The sequence below is a fragment of the Plecotus auritus genome, assembly GCF_963455305.1.
Source record: "Plecotus auritus genome assembly, chromosome: 7".
Classification (NCBI taxonomy): Eukaryota; Metazoa; Chordata; class Mammalia; order Chiroptera; family Vespertilionidae; genus Plecotus; species Plecotus auritus.
In genome coordinates this window covers 46809495-46826866 of record NC_137774.1, presented here as the reverse complement: position 1 = coordinate 46826866, position 17372 = coordinate 46809495, and the positions used below count along the sequence as shown (strand labels likewise).

General features: G+C 50.5%; 1 protein-coding gene across 2 annotated transcripts in view; it reads right to left on the bottom strand.

Moving 5' to 3' along the window:
• Window positions 1-3441: 3441 nt before the first annotated feature.
• Window positions 3442-17372, bottom strand: part of USP43 (ubiquitin specific peptidase 43) — a gene marked incomplete at its 5' end in the record, with an annotated part of 48731 nt that continues 34800 nt past the window's right edge. Inside the window, 6 exons of one of the 2 annotated variants that reach the window (XM_080679535.1) lie at window positions 3442-4856; window positions 11045-11209; window positions 12421-12579; window positions 14859-15207; window positions 15294-15420; window positions 16339-16416. In XM_080679535.1, the coding sequence (XP_080535661.1) occupies window positions 3826-4856; window positions 11045-11209; window positions 12421-12579; window positions 14859-15207; window positions 15294-15420; window positions 16339-16416 (1909 nt within the window). In that variant the 3' untranslated portion in view covers window positions 3442-3825. The remainder of the gene's footprint in view (window positions 4857-11044; window positions 11210-12420; window positions 12580-14858; window positions 15208-15293; window positions 15421-16338; window positions 16417-17372) is intronic. The other variant, XM_080679536.1, reaches the window with a different exon arrangement.

Genomic DNA, 17372 nt, shown 5'->3' with positions numbered 1-17372 from the left:
ACTACATGTTATGGGCTGAATTGTATCCCCCATAAAAAGACATGTTGAAGTCTTAACCCCCAGTACTTTAGAAATGTCACCTTATTTGGAAATAGGGCCATCGCAGATGTAACTAGTTAACATGAGGTCTTGCTGGGGTAGGATGGAGCCCTAATTCAATGGACCGGTGTCCTTATGAGAAGAAAGCCACGTGAAGACAGACACACAGGGAGCGGCCATGTGATAACCAAGACCGAAGTTTACTCCCACTTAGGAGTTTCAGAAACATCTTACAACAGCACATATTAATCAGCCTGACATGAAACTTTAGTTACCTTAAGTCTCTGGTTGAAAGCATCAAACAGTAGTTGGATCCCGTCCTGAGTCAGGTTAAGGATGAGGTCATGGCTTAGAGGAGACTACAAAATTAAAAAGAAAAACCAACACTCCAAACAATTAATTTACTTACCAGCACCTGCTGAAAGCATTGCAATATAAATGCAATACACAGGGAATATCTAAGTGCAGACTCCCTCCCCCAACTAACAAGGTTTGGAAGCCAGAAACAAACTATTGCATGAATGCAGTGTGCTCTATTTCCAGCCTACAGCAAGCCAAAAAAAAAAAAAAAAAAAAAAAAAAGGCCAAGGATTGCAAGCAAACTACCAAAAGCCAGGAAGAGGCAAAGAAGGATTCTCCCCTACAGGTGTCCTGATCTGACTTTGGGCCTCCAGAGCTGTGAGGCAATACATTTCTGTTGTTCTAAGTCACCCAGTCTGTGGTATTTGTTACAGCAGCCACAGGAAACTAATACACCCTATTCGAGTGGATCTCTGTTTCCAGCCTGGATCTTGACCGACATGGCCAATACCCAGAAGAATTGTGAGACTCCCTTGGGGAAAGTAAAAAAAAACAGAGGAAACAGCACATCTCTCCAGCAGACACAAGCATCCTTCTAGGGGCACTTCCTGAGCCCACGGTAACAGCTGGCTATATACGGCATCGGAGAATTAAGCAACTCCTCATCAAAGGGCCTTATATGCTCCAAAATTGTGAGTGGGAATTTCAGACACCAAAATAAGCCCCTCTTGCCCTGACCGGTTTGGCTCAGTGGATAGAGCATCGGACTGCAGACTGAAGGGTCCCAGGTTCAATTCCAGTCAAGAGCATGTACCTTGGTTGCGGGTACATCCCCAGTAGGGGGTGTGCAGGAGGCGGCTGATCGATGTTTCTCTCTCATCGATGTTTCTAACTCTCTATTCCTCTCCCTTCCTCTCTGTAAAAAAATCAATAAAATATATTTTTAAAAAATAAGCCCCTCTAAGGTAGAACTGTTATCTCCAGAATATTCCAAACAAATCTGTTCAGTGGCATGTGTCTTACTATACATGAGCAGACAGACCACTTGGCTGCGAGGGCAGGGCTCATAGGAGGACAGTTTTGCTATGGATAGAGGGTCAGAAACACTGGAGCCTGGTGCCCTGAGGCGGGCGGCCCAATCAGCATGGCTGCATCAGCTGGCAGATGTACTAGGAGGCCGCTACAGTAATGCAGGTGATGGCTAGAGAGGGTCAGGTGGAAGGATGTAGAGACAGATGCAAGCGATGCAACAAATGAGGAACAGGCAATTGATTGGAAGTGAGGGGTAGGGAGAAATGAGGTCAAAGATGACAGGAAGATTTTATAGCAAGCATGTCAAACTCAAAGGCTAACAGGGGCCAAACAAACAAGTTTTATGTGGGCTGCAAAAAAAAACAAAAGCTTCAATTTTCATAGAAACATAGGATTATTTCAATAGAGACATGCTCTGTCCTCACAGCCTTCCCTACTGATTCCTCTAAGGAAAAGCAGCCTCAGGGAAGGGAATACCAAGGGGCCTCTGGCATCCTTGTTGAAGATGGATCCACCAGGGGGCGCCTAGCGCAAACCAGAGGGAACTTGTGAAAGCATCTGAAGCCCTGGTTTGGAGGGCTGACATGGAAGCGTCATGTAGGCCTCACAGGTCTGGGGGAGGAGAGGAAGCAGTGGGGAAATGAAAGGACTCTGTGCAATTAGGCCCAGGGCAAGTGCTCCAATTCATGGTGCATCGTGGAGAACACGGCTAACACTGGGGCCCCACTCAGCATACCCAGGGGTATTCTAACGCTGGGACCTTATAAGGGGTGCACATCTGCGGACACAGAAAGTGAAGCTGGGCTTAGAAAGAGCATGGGTGCTAAACATGACGAATGAGCGTCATCTGAAGAACAAGAACCAGATGAAGCAGGAAGACTCCCAGACTCCCAGCCACGGCTCCCACACGCCCGGAGCACATCGGCCAGGACGGGAGCAGAACCTGGGCTTCTAAAATGCAGACACAGGTCCACTGTGCACACCTGCCCTCAGGTGAATCAGGCGGCTGGGCTTCCTGCTTCTCCTCCTGTTATCTCGGGTCTACCTTAGCATCCGTGCTCAAAAGCAAGCAGTCTTTCTCAGTGGGGACATCATTCTTTCTTCTTAAGAAAAAAAGGTACCAAAGACATACAGTGAGCCATGCAGTGAGTATGAGAACTACATTTGGGGCGTCGGTGTCTGGAACCAATGGCTCCCATGAGAAAGGAAGTATTTCTAGAAAGCGTGCTGTTTAAGTACAGACTCACCAGGAACCCTAACTGTCGGGCCACAGGACTGGGGTCCCAGGCGCCTTCCGGGGCAGTGACAGGGCATTTTTCAGAGGGGCCGCTGAGCCCCGTGCGAAGCTCCAGGAGGTGGGCGGGCTCAACTCCCAGGCCCTCGCAAGTGCGAGGCAGACCTCCAGCGTGAGACCGGAGGAGCTTTCTAGGTCTTATAAAGCAAGTCATTTTAGCCTGGCCGGCGTGGCTCAATGATTGAGTGTCAACCTATGAACCAGGAGGTCATGGTTTGATTCCTGGTCAGGGCACATGCTCAGATTGCGAGCTCCATCCCCAGTAGGGGTAGTGCAGGAGGCAGCCAATCAATGACTCTTTCTCCGCCCCTCTCCTTTCCTCTCTGAAATCAATAAAAATATTTTAAAGCAAGTCATTTTAATTAAAAGCTTTTTAAAATTCCAGTAAAACTCAACTAATGACGGTCTGATATCAATAGCAATAAGCAGAGTAGATACAGCAGGAACAAAACAATACCATTTATAAAACATGAGTAATTCAGCCATTCCCATATTTCAATGACTGACTTTTATTAACAGTATACACACACCTCATACTTAAACTTTTTTTAAAAAGAACTTCCTTTTGTCCTAGTATCAAAATAGTTACCTTTTTTAAATACCTTGAAAATCTTTAATACAATTATTTTGTTATATATTAAATATTCTCCTAACACCTCAATCATCTCTCTCCTAGAATCTTGCCTGTCAGTGCTTTATTCCAGAGAAACATTAAAAGGAAAAGATTTTTCCTGTTAAGTCAACTACTTAAATTAAAAAAAATAATAATAGGAGCAGTCAATGACAATATTTGGTTTGATACAGAAGATTCTTATTAACTGGGCTTTCCTACAGAGTTATGTTGAAAGGTGTGCCCACAACCAATCACTCCTTAAATAATTCCTCAGGTCCTGGAATTATTTAAACAAAACAGCAGTTCTTGCCCTGAAAAGGCAATGCTGACCCAACAGCACCCTCTAGTGTCCCATGAGGAGAAAAGCAGCCGACAATACAGGAAGGTGTTTGGATGTGTTGGAAATCATGAAGAACAAAAATATTTTATTTTTCAGGGGTCACAAGACAAGTGGCTTCCCAACGTCTTGCTCGCAAGCCAGGCCGCCCGCAGCTGCTCGGGGCAGAGCTGAGAGGATGCCAGCTTCACACGACACTGGGACGCGCCATCAAAAGCTGGACTCCGGTAATGTTTTCTTTCGCCTTAAGGAGAGAGTGTGGTATTTCACCCGCTGCAAGCTGCCGAAAGGCGTGTGCTCCCCAGGAACACTCCTCTGTGCCGTGCTCGGGGCACTGGCCCTCGGGGGCCTGCAGGCCTTGCGAGGGAGGTGTAGAGAGCTGGGCGCAGAGTGGACAGCGCCCTCCAGGCCCCTGGCCAGGCCACCCGGCACCCTCAGGGGAGAGGACGAGACTCGAGTCTGCTCACCCACCGCCGGGCTCAGTCTGCCACACCCCAGGGAGACTGGGGACACCTGGGGGGCCACCTCAGCCCTGTCATTCTTCTTGTTCTTCTTCAAAAACAGAGACCTCAGAAGGGTGAGGGTCCCCTGTGAGAGTCTGTCTGTCTCAGGGTTCCTTCCCTCTGCATTTGCCCTGGCCCTGGCGAAGGCATTTTGGGGAGCTGATCTGCCCACAGTACTTGAGGCATCCTGGGTCCCCACGTGGCCACTTCCCTTCCCGTTGGCAATCCTCTGGCCCTCGGGCCGGGCTCGCTTCTCACTGTGCACCGAGGGTGTGACTGTGAGCAGCACATCAAACTGCTTGGGAAGCCTGATGTCGTGGCCCGCACGTCCCTCCAGTTTCCCCACTGTGTTCAAACCATCCAGACCATCCGAGGCTCCAGGGTGGCCCTTGGAGCAGGACACGCCGGCCGGTCCTCTCTCGCTGGCTCGCTGCTCACTACCTTCACCCTTAGCGGAGTGGGTGGCATTTGACCTCGGCACCACCGACTTCTCGTCTCCGCCAGCAGCGCCCGTCAGCAGCGGCACGATGGACTGGCTCGTGGACCGAGGCCTCCGTCTGGACTCCAAGTACTCCACCAGCTCGACAGATGCCACAACTGGTTTCTCTCTGTGTCCAAAGGACCACCGCAGGGGCATGGTCCTGAAGGGCCCCTGCCTGGCTCGAGAGGGAGTGGGCACCTTCATGCTGATGCTTCGGCCTCTCTCTCCCCGGACCAAGGGCCTGGACTCCAGGCCTCCTGAAAGAGACGCCAAGAGCATTAGTGCCCACGTACCCCTCCAGCTCAACAGGAGTCACTCCAACGCCAGCCACTGAACTGGAGTGACTGGGCACCTCTGCTGCTGCAGGCGCTGTGCAGGGCAGGGACACAGCCTTGGGCAGGCCACGGCGGCTGCTGCCCTCGGGAGCATCATGCTCTCACCCCTATTCCACTGAATCCATTTGCACATTTGAAGCCACAGGGCAAACCGATGCCCAAGAAGGTAGCTAGCTACAGGCCCAGGCAGTGCAGACTCCTGGTAAAGGCCAGTCCCTGAGGTGGCTAGCCCTACGATTCAACATCACTTTCATTCACCTTTAAATATTTCCTGAAACAGCAGACTCTGCAAACGTTCTGCTTATTGGACCTGCTTTTCCAGGCCAAATTAGGTACGGTCCCTGTGTGCCAAGCATGGCATAGAGTACCTGCCCAAGCCCCTGCTCTCAGCCTTTGCAGATGCTGTCCACTTGCTGAAGGAGTCGGGGCAACTCTGGCTAGATGCCCATCTTCACCAGCGACAACAGCCCCCCAAAGGGAAGCGGAGCCATCCCGATGTGCGCGGTTGGCAGTGGTGGGCAGGGGCCTCTCCTCAGCATCCTCAGCCCACCTGCAACTGGACCAGCCTTTTCCTAGCCAGTGCTTTCCATCTTCCGAGGGTGTCCACTCACTTCTGCACTCAATAAACATTTCCTAAGAGCCTGCTGCGGACTAAGGACAGTTTGCAGTGCTGGGGACACCACTGTCAAAAAAATACAAAGTGCTTGTCCCTTATGGGGTTTGACAGAAAATAAAACTTTATGATCTCATGGGATGTCAGGACAAGAGCTATGAGGAAGAATGCAGGGAAAATACAGGGCAGTCAGGGAGTGACGCTGGAGGATTGATGAGACCTCAGTGCAGAGAGGGAAGAAGCCATGGGGAGAACAGGCTCCAGGCAGAGGCAGCTGCCAGTGCAAAGGCCCTAGGCACAGGTAAGCTTGGAAGGTCAGGGAGGTAGGAAAGAGACCACCATGGTTGGCATGTAGGGAGAAAAGGAGCGTCCCTCTTCTGAGCCCCGATCTGCAGGACAAGGCTGGCGAGGAGAAAGGCTAACTCCGGAGCTAAGGCCACTGCCCTTTCCCCACTCTAATAACCACTGCTCAAGGGAAGGTGGAGGGGGGCCCCTTTGGGAGAAACAGAAAAGTAACAGCACACACGAGGGGTCCAGCAATCAGAGCATCAGAACATGCGACCATCAGAAGAGCCCCTTAACGGAATGGAGCCACCAGAGGAAACAGACAACTTAAAGTTCTTAAGGAGATTCAGGTTTAAAACAACAAGAGACTGAAAAAACAACTCTCAGGTTTCTAAAGTCAGTAAATGAAGACATCCAAGGTCACTGCTGGAACTGAAATTGGTGGCCTGAAATGATCATGGAGTTTGTGAGAAATCCGTAATTGTGAAAGCAATGTCTCATACCACAGAGCAAAATGACCAAGAGACAGAAATCTCCGGGAAAAGCTAGGAGACTTCGAGGACAGATCCAGGAGACACAAGAGGCAAATAACAGGAAATGGAAAAGCAGATGAGACAATAATTAAACAACAAAAAAGAACATTTCCTGAAAGAAAAGCCTGCATCTGTAGAGGGAAAGGCCTCCCCGAGTTCTAGGTAGGATTGATGGACAACACACACCCCTAGGCACACGCTGGTAGAACTTCTCAACTCCAAGGTCAAAGACAGAATCTGAAAAGCTTCCAGCCAGGAAGAACAAGTGACTCTCACGGGGGAAATAATGGGCTTCTCACCTACAGCCGAGGCCTGGCAGACCGTGGGAAAACTCCCGCAGACGCCTGGGAGAAAAGGACTGCAAGCCAAGAGTCCTCCAAGAGCCAAGCGCACTCACTCCCGAGTGAAAGGAAAGATCTGTGGCTGTGCAGTTAGAGGGTACATGACCCACGCCCCGAAGAGCTCTGACCCAACACTCCCGGGCCGGAACTGAGACCTCAAGGCCGCGGTGATGGAACCGTCCGAGGCCTTCAGTGGACCCTGCGACCCCTGCACCGCCCACCCACCCACGTGGGGCTCAGATGGGGTTAGACCGTGTCACATAATGTTAAATCAGTGAGTCTGGGATGGAAAGGTACTTACTGCAAGAGGAGTTCTAATTACAGTCTGCAAGAATATCACACCATCTCAGCAAATCTGAGAGTCGGGACTGAGGTGGGGGGCGCCTAGGGCAGACCAGAGGGAACATGTGAAAGCATCTGAAGCCTTGGTTTGGAGGGCTGACATGGAAGCGTCATGTAGGCCTCACAGGTCTGGGGGAGGAGAGGAAGCAGTGGGGGAATGGAAGGACTCGCAGGAAGTTGTTGGCTTCCATATCCACATAATTATAGGAAAAGCCATTTGATTGTAAGTATTGGGAAATATAAAGCAGCAATTAGCAAGATGGAAAAGAACAGAACTTCCAAATGAACAAGGGGAGAAAAAGGGAATAAATAACAACACAATCAAATCGGTAAAAAAAAAAAAAAAAAAAAGAAGAAGAAGAAGAAAAAAGAAACAAGTAATGGAAAAAGTTTAAAACAAAATGAAGTCAAGTCGTGCAGTTATTATATTAAATATAAATAGACTGAACTTTTCCCATTATAAGGTGAACTCTGAATTTTTGACAGTAAAAGAAAGCAACATAATGTTTATCAAACTGATTAAAACTGACTCTAAAAGAAATATTCCTAACGCAAAAGAGAAGGGTAAAACGATGCCAGGCAAATGCAAACCAAAAGGAAGGATGCCGGGGTATCATTATTCATCTTGAACAAGGTGGAATTTAAGATGAAAGGCATTAAGCAGGATAAAGAGCAACATTATGAAAAAAGACACAATTTCTAAAGAAGACCTAACAGTCATCAGCTTACAAACCCTACCACCAAAGCAGCTAAACGTAAGCTTATATTTAAAACAAAAGGTGTTCAAGTTCTCGGAGTACTCGATTAAAACTACAGCTCTGCAGGAAGTCCTACCAAGGTTAATTTAAAGACATAGGCGAATTGAAGACAACCGTCGACTCACCTAATTTAACAATAATGACATAAAGCTCACATCCCTCAAATAGGTGAGGTGTACACTATTTTATACGTGCACAGAACACTTACAAAACAATACTCAGGTATTTATTTGACCACAAGAAGGGAAAGTTTGAGAACCACATTCTTGGATCACAATCCACAAAATTAGAAATAAAGATTAAAAAGGTGACCCAAAAAAATCTTAAATATTTGAAACTCCCAGATAACCTTTAGATCAAAGAGAAATCACAACTGAAATAACATACTATCTGGAAATCACTGAAAGAGAGAAAAACAAAACTTTTGAGCCCAATGAAAGCCATAAAAGCAATGTATCAGGGCACCTACACTACTGAAAACCCAAGGAAGCTTAAGCCCCAGGCCCCCACACTCCCAGGGACCCCAGCAATATTTTCTAAGGGTCATGTTTTTGTAAAAGTTGCAAAAGCAAGCTGTGTTTCTATCCTTTCCTTGGACAGCCTCTCCAACACTTGTCCTCAGTGGTGTAAGTGCAGCACCACAAGGTCGAATCCATTCATTTTCATTTAAAATGCCTCATTATCACAATGTCCCATAAACAGAGCCACTGGGAGGATGACGTTCCCAGCTATCAGTGTTTCTCTACAGAGGACTGCTGGCATTTGGGAGGGACCGTTCTGGACGGAACAGCATCACCCTGGGCAGGGCGGGACAGTCAGCACCCTGCCTTTGACAGTAAGTCTTCTCGCAGCCCTGGCCAATGTGGCTCAGTTGGTCGAAATATCATCCCGTACACCTAAAGGTCAAGGGCTTGATTCCGATCAGGGCCCTTACCCAAGTTTCGGGTTTGATCCCATATTGGGGTGCATATAGGAGGCAGCTGATCAATGTTTCTCTCTCCCTCCCTCTCCTTTCCTCTCCCTTTGGAACCAATGAAAACACATCCTAGGTGAGGATCTCCCGCATAGCCCTGGGGAGAAGGGGTAGTACCAACCACTACTGAATACCTATAGGCTAGATTCTCATCTTGCCCAGGTTTAGTACCACCTCAGAGCTTCTCAAACAGTGGCCTTCCAGCCTGGTGATCCCTTACCCATCCTCACCTTAGCCTCTCAACCGTAGGTGACACCGTTGGCCACAATGACCTCTTCTGCATCAGTGGCTCATTTGTACCCAGGTTTCTTCCTGTCTCCCTGGCTCCTCCCCATTCTCTGCTGGCCTCTCGCCCTGCCCACCCTCCTGTGGAGAGCTCCAGGGCTTGCAGAAGGTCTCCACTCCTTCCGGTCTGTGCAGTTCCCCAGGGGAGCTCAGCCAGCCCCAGGCTTTCAAGTCCATCCCTGTGCTGTTGGCTCAAACATTTATCTCCTCAAACCATCTTGACTTGGAGATCTTATGGGACTCTCAAAATTATCATGTCACAAGTTTCTTGATTTCTCTCCAAAACTGACTGTTTCGACCCAATTCTTTCCCATCTCATTAACTGCACTACTAACCTGACCAGCTAGTCATGCCAGTGCTCTCTAAGCAGGGTCCTCCTGGATTACTCACTCTCTCACATCAGCAAATCCATTAGCTCCGTCTTCAAGTATGTCCAGGATCTGACCGTCTCTTACCTAACACACTTGTCCAAGCCACCACTCTCGCCTGGACAATAAAACTCCCAATCGACCTTCTGTCTTCCACTCTCGCCCCCCTATGATGTATCCTCCACATGGCAGCCAGAGTAGACTTTTTAATAATATAAATCAGCCCGGCCGGCGTGGCTCACTGGTTGAGCGTTGACCTATGAACCAGGAAGTCATGGTTCAATTCCCAGTAAGGGCACATGCCCAGGTTGCAAACTCAATCTCCAGTGTGGGACCTGCAGGAGGCAGCCAATTAACGAATCTCTCTCATCATCGATGTTTCTATCTCTCTCTCCCTCTCCCTTCCTCTCTGAAATAAAAAAATATATATTTAAATATATATGTATATAAATATAAACATATATATGTATATTAGAGGCCCGGTGCACAAAATTCATGCACGGGGGGGGGGGGGGGGGGAGGTATGTCCCTCAGCCCAGCCTGCACCCTCTCCAATCTGGGACCCCTCGAGAGATGTCCGATTGCCCTTTTAGTCCCTATCCCACCAGGCAGTCGGACATCCCTCTCACAACCCAGGACTGCTGGCTCCCAACCACTCGCCTGCCTGCCTACCTGATTGCCCCTAACCGCTTCTGCCTGCTAGCCTAATCACCCCCTAACCATTCCCCTGCCAGCCTGATCGATGCCTAACTGCTCCCCTGCTGGCCCGATTGCCCCTAACTGCCCTCCCCTGCCGGCCTGATCACCTCCAACTGCCCTCCCCTGCCGGCCTGGTCACCCACAACTGCCCTCCCCTGCAGGCCTGGTCCCCCACAACTGCCCTCCCCTGCTGGCCATCTTGTGGCAGCCATCTTTGTCCACATGGGGGCAGCCATTTTGTGTGTTGGAGTGATGGTCAATTTGCATATTACCTCTTTATTATATAGGAGATATATATATATATTTTTTATTTTATTATTATTTTTTTTTTACATACATTACTTCTCTGCTCAAAATTCCCCCAAAGCTACCCATTGTACTTGGGATAAAATGCAACCTTAGTCCATGGGCAAATGGTGCATCATGACCTGGCCCCTGATCGCCTGTCACTGTCCTCCTCGTTCACTGTGCTCCGCCACAGCTTGGTGCCTTCCACCCTCCCACACACCCCGCTCACTCCCAATCCATGCCTCACTCTCACTCTGTCCAAAGCGGCCTCCTTCATGGAAAGGCCCTCCTTCCTCTCTCCCTCACCCCTGCAACAATATCTTGTTCTCTGATGAGTCACCTCCCCACCTTGTCCCTGCGCTACGTCATATCACCACATTCGTTTCCTTGTTTCCGTGTTCTCTTCCCCCTGAGACAGTGAGCTCCACGGAGCAGGAAAGATGAACCTGCTGCTGCAGAGGACGGGGAGGAGAGGCAGGCAAGGGCCAGTCGTGGAAGACCCGATCTGAGAGACGAAGAAGCCTCGCATAATGATAGACACTGGACACCCAAGGCCAAGAATCCAGCCCTCGTTAAAGAAAATAAGAATAGAATCAGCACATTTAACCAACATGATAAAACGTACCCTTTTCCTGACTGGAGAGGCGGCTTGTGAAAACGAGAGGGTCGGGCACCGGGGGCTGGGCGGGGCTGGGGGCCGAGCGCCAGGACGACAGGCTTCCCCTCGTGCTGCTGGGGTTGCTCCCGAGCCTCAGGAGCCAGTGGTCGGACAAGGAGGAGCTGGTGGAGCCTACGGGGGAAGCACAGGGGAAGGGGAGGCGCACCTTCTCCAGCATCAGGGGTCCCCTCCGAGCTCCGCAGGGCCAGGCTCCCACCCCCGAGCCCTGGAACTGCCGACCAGAGCAGAACCACACACTCGAAGTTCAGGGCCAGAGGAGAAAACTGCAACTGATGAACCGCTGGCCACGCTGAAAGTTTAAGGACAGGCGTTTGGGCACAGAAAGGCAAGTACGTTGATGAGTAAGGAAATACTTTCCATGAAATTACTTTTCACCAACTCGTTTTCTAAATATGACATGCTTTCCATTCTTTCTACAATCTTCTGTGAAAGGAGGGCAGACTTTGCATTAGGGTTGATTTAGACCATTTAGGGTGCATCTTAGTTTTACTTGGCTATTTTCCAACAATTGGAGAAAAAAATCTGAGCACTGTTTTTTAAAAGCTCTTTAATCCCAAAGATAAGGATGGCTAGTTTTCAGGGTGAAATAAGTCACATACAGCCCTAGCTGGTTGGCTCAGTGGATAGAGCGTCAGCTAGCAGACTGAAGGGTCCCGGGTTTGATTCCGGCCAAGGGCACATGCCCGGGTTGGGGCTCAATCCCCAGTGGGGGGCAGCATGCAGGAGGCAGCCGATCAATGATTCTCTCTCATCATTGATGTTTCTATCTCTCTCTCCCTCTCCCCTGCTCTCTGAAATCAATAAAAATATATTTTTAAAAACAGTCACCAAAAAAAGGTCAACTTTTGATTCTTTTTTTTCCTCCTAACCTCCAAGCAAGTTTGAGGTCAGGGTTAGCCAATACAGGCATCACTGGGCAGCAGTTAGATAAACAGCTACGTTTCCTGGGAAGACCCTGTCACCCTCATGACTGCCCTGCCCTTTCCGACAGGAAAAAACGCAGGTTGCTATTGCACAAGCTTAATTAAAAGCTGGCTTGACACGAGTGAGAGTGGGACTATGAAATCCCACGCCACCAAGAGTCACCTGCCACGGACACAAAACACTGTTCCCTTCCCCTTTCTGAGATTTCAATATGACCATTCCACACCCTTCCAAACGGGATGCCAGCCGGCGGTGTTCAGATCTCTACAGCAGCAGCCACTGCTTCCTCTTTCAGACCCCTGCCTCCCGCTCCTGGCCCTGGACGTTGGACTAAGCGCCTTCCCAGCTCTGAAAGTGGCACCCCAACCTCCACCCCCATCCTGAGCAGCAGCACCCACCTCTCATGGAGCTGCTGGCTGACCAGCAAGGGATGCTGTTCCGTTTCTGATAAAACAGGATGTAAGCCCCTCGAGTGATGACCTCCTCTTCCGGCAGCGACTCCACCATGCTGTCGTCGTAGCTGTACCACTGGCCGTCCAGGGAGTTCCGGCAATAGGCTGCAAAGGTCCAAACCCCAATCCCATTACTGCAGCCCCCCAAAAGCAGGAAGACATACCCCAGTCAGAGCTAAGAAATGGACAGGTTTGCAACAGAATGAAAAATCTTGGTCCATTTTGGACCAGAAATGAATTTTGTGGAATCCTAAAGGATTGATCAGTGACACACCCAGATGCTTCCTGATAAGGTGTGCTGCGACTTGAACTGGAATTTTACCTTGTAGCCCTGCTCAAGCACAATCTCCAATAAAAGGGAGCCCCAAGTTACTTAGCCAGGCAATGCTGTCCACGTGCACCCCATGTCTTCTGAAAAGCTTCACAATGCACACCTCTAATTCAGCATGCGATGAGAATATGCAGTTGGATCATGGAATGCTTCTTTCCTACTCAAGAACTGAAGTCCCACATTTAAGAAAATGCTCATAGCCCAGCCGGTGTAGTGAGTGGTTGAGTGTCAACCTATGAGCCAGGAGGGTTCAATTCCCTGTCAGGGCACATGCCCTGGTTGCCGGCTTGATCCCCAATAGGGGGCGTGCAGAAGGCAGCCAATCAATGATTCTCTCTCATCATTGATGTTTCTTTCTCTCTCTCCCTCTCTCTTCCTCTCTGAAATCAATTTTTTAAAAAATATCTTTTAAAAAAGAAAATGCTCATAAATAAGGATCTCACCACCTTCCAAACAAAATAAAATATTCTTCTCCTTTCCCTCCATATCGCAGTGAATGGTACCCAATACACTCATCTGGGATCAGCCAAGTTTTCCTATACTGGACCAGACAGAAACTATTTCACGGCACACCTGGTCTCTGCCATATATTACTGATCTTTTGCCAGTTTTTAAAATGCAAAAACTATTTCTACCTCACGAGCCGTACAACGGTGCTGGCCTGCATGTGGCCCATGGGCCGTAGTTTGCTGACCCCTGCACTCATGCAAGCAGGCACCTCTGCTCTCCCCTTTCCCTCCCATCCCACACCCAGCCCAGAAGCCACTTTTACTGATTTCACTTCCAGAATGTGTCTTGAATACCTGCTTGTCATCACCCACGCACCAGACAACACCATCTCTCACTGAGCCCCAGAAGCATCCTCCTAATGGGAGTTACAATTTCCACTCTCACTCCTCTCTACCCGTTCTCCATGGAGCAGAGCTACTACCTCCATTTGTTAACAGAATTACACCATTCATCCTCGGCCTAAAACCCTACAGGGCTTCCCATCACCCTTTAGAATACACTCTTGTCCGTGGCCTTCTCATCCAGCCCCATCTTGTCTGACCTCTGACTCACTACGCTTCAGCCGGGACAGGCCTGCATCAGCTCCAACCACACCAACACTCGGCCTCAGGCCTCGCACATGCTCCTCCTCCTGTTACTCACATAGCTAGTTCCACCCGAAGGAACATCCTCAGAGGCCTCATCTCTATCACAGACACCATTACTCAGCCAGCCACCTTGTCATAACGCCAGGCAGTGAAATGCTAAAGTGGCAAGCCCCCTTTTTGTGGTCTGTGTCTGAAATTAGATTGAAGGCCCACGAAAGCAGGATTCATAACTGTCTTGTTCACCCCTGACGCTCCAGCATCCAGCACAGGGTCTGGCAGAGAATGAGACCTTAATAAACACGTATTTGTCCAATGAATGAATGAGTGATGATCATGGATTTCTGTACAGTCCGGTGTCTTCCAAATCTCAGGTACATTAGTACACTACAACAGTGCACCTTTTGAAAAATGAATATTTTAAAGCATTTTTTTAAAATGAAATAATGTATGTTCTTCTAGAATAGAACAGACTAAGGTATATGAATATGAACAATTGAACAAGTCATCCAGCTATTTGTTTCTGTCCTTCCATTCGTCTACTTCTCTCAAGTTGCTCTTGAAGGTAACAATTAAGTGTACCCCAATGAAATAAAAACATCTGATAGGAATCCAAACCTGATAAGTAAGAGCCCTCGTGTTGAAGCACAAACAAGGATAAATGTCATTCTCTCGGTTCTAACAATTACCCTCCTATTCTTGACGTGGTCGAAGATTTGGGCCATAACTAACTTTACATCCCAACCACCCACCACCCACCTAGCTCAACTCTATGGCTTGGACCAGGCCCCCGCCCTCTGGCAGATGCCTGGGTGCAGCGGATGAGGAGCCAGCTCACGTCGAGTGGCCGCACGAGCTCGGCATGGCATTCCAGGGGTGCCTCTTCCCAGGGCATTGAGGCCCAGGCCACAGCCATGACACATGGCCACGGCAGCCACCAGCCAAGAGGCAGAGCTCACCTGTGTAATGCCCACCTTGCAGACTGCCGTGGTGGTTGCAGACGGCATACAGGTCGTACAGGAAGTCCAGCGGGTAGCTGGTGGGAAGGCAGGCTGGCTGCTGCCAGGACGGCCAGGGGCCAGGCGTGGGCATGTCCCCAGCACTCCTCTGGGCCACGTGCGGAGCCATGTTGAGGCCGCAGAGCGGGAACTTCACCAGAGTAGAGAGCTTGTTTCTTCTCCCCCCGACCTGACAGAACCTCTTGAGGTGGACGATGAGGATGTTGGGCAGCGTCCACAGACTCAGCTTCACCACGCCCTGCTGGAGGGCTTGGCAGTGGGGGCACTTCCATGCATCGTCCTGGGCCAGCTGCAAAGGAAGCCACCTGATGTGAGGCCCCCACAGCACTGGGCCTCCCCACCCCCGCAAGGTGACCGGTCCCCCTCCCGCCGGACCTGCTCCTCCTTCGTGTAGAACTGAAAGCATTCGTCCAAGGTGCAGCTGTGCTGCTGGTGCGCCTGCTGCTGCCGCCACACGCTGTCCGCGTCCTGCACCGGCTCCTCCTGGGGGCTCCCGAACAGGCTGCGGAGAGGAGTGGATGCCATCAGGGCTTCTCTCTTCCTGAGGGGTCTCTCCTAATCCCCACTCCCCACCAGCAGGTGGAAGGACCCACCTGGCGAGGCGAAGGTGCCCCGGGGGCCTCATGCACTGACTCAGCACTCGCTCTGTTTCCTGGCGTTCTGTCTTCCCCCCCCCAGCTCCGCGAGGGGCCCAGCCCTCCCCTGCCTGCCTCTGCTTCCTTGTCCTAGCACAGGGCCCACCACCCAGAAGCAGGCTAATGAACACTCGCGGGCTCAACAGTGGCCTCGTTCAAAGTGCGGCCGACGCACTCGGTGTCACGGAAGCAGCCGAGTGCAGTGATTAAGGGCAAGACGACACGGGCTCAAGTCCCAGCCGCGTTAGGCACCCGCGGTGTGACACTGAGCAACTGTGCGGCCTCTCTGGGCCTCAGTTTCCACAAGGTAGGTGATGTGGCATGCACCTAACACAATGTAATAAAGATTACATAAACTGCAAATATGCTCAGAGCAATGACAGGCACAGGGTGAGGAAGCATTACGTAACAGTCTACTCCAACTGTGACACCACTAGTGCCACCTCCACCACTCTATTACAGGCACATCTTGTTTGACTGCACTTCACAAATGTGCTTTTTTACAAATTGAAGGCAAGCCCCTCCATCAGCAAGACTACGACTCACTTTGTTGCGGTACTCGCTTTATTGCGGTGGTCTGGAACCGAACCTGCAGTATCTCCGAGGTGTGCCTGTACTGCCCTTATTGTTTATACACAGCTGTCACTAGGGTTTCTCAGGGGCATGGATCACATGGCATCAAGGAGATAAGCGTACTGCCTCAGTCACTGGGGCAACGGGCAGAGGAAGATGCCGGCACAGGCAGGCCCCTTCTCCCCGCTGGAGTCAAATCCTGTCAGACTTACCGCTCCTTGGCACAGCTATCCCATTCGACAGCCAGCTTGATGTGGGGGGGGCCTCCGGGCCTCCTGGGGTGCAAAGCCCTGAAGGAGAGAACAGGGAGCCCATGAGAAAGCACGCAGCCTCCTTCCCACATCTCTGCAGGGGGCGAGGGTCTGCCTCCAACCCCAGGACTGAGCTTCCACAATGCAGAGCGCAACCCGAGGACCTGGGAGCTGCTGGCTGTGGAGGCTTCGTCCTAATCCGCCTCCTAACACGCCCCAGCCACTCCCTGGAGCTGGCGAGCTCGGAGGACTGGGAACATGGCAAGGACACAGACCAACTCTCCAGGGCACCCCAGAACCTTCTAGTCTGGGGGGCAGTTCCACTTGAAGATCTCACACAAATCCCCAATTCCGACGATGCCTAAAATGAGCTGCTCACTTTCCCCCACCACAAGCCAAAGGACCTCCCCTAGTCCACCACCTCCACCTAAAAGGTCTTCTCTTTCAGGCCCTCGAATACTCAGAAAGGTGAAATGTGAATCCTCTAGTTCTTCCCAGCTCCTTGGGCTCAGCCCATTTCTGAACAGGTTTATTTTTCTTAGCACAGAAGAGATAGGTCAAGAAGAGGGTGGAGGACACACAGCTTTGTCCCCAAATCAACACAACATAGGCAAGAGCTGGGAAAGTCTGCACCTAAGGGCGCTTGGAATGAATGGAAAGAAAAAAGTGGGGACGTCACATGAGAACCTGTCACCAGGATGATTCAAAAACACGGTGTGAGCTCCTGGAAGGCACGGAATCCTACAGCGAGCAGTGCCAGGTCTAGGGTGGAGGCTGGCACCATCCGGAGGAACACGAGCCAGCAGGGAGCAAGGAGCAGGTGTGTCTGGGAGAAGGCCTCCAGCTTGTCATTCCGGATGAAGAATGATCACCCTTCCTCACCTTTGTGTCAAATGAGGGGACTAAGCTACGGGCATGTGGCTGCCTCCCTCTCCATCTGACTCACTCCCCCGAGAGGAAAGCAGCGTCTTAGCTGGTGGATGGGATTGGGGAAA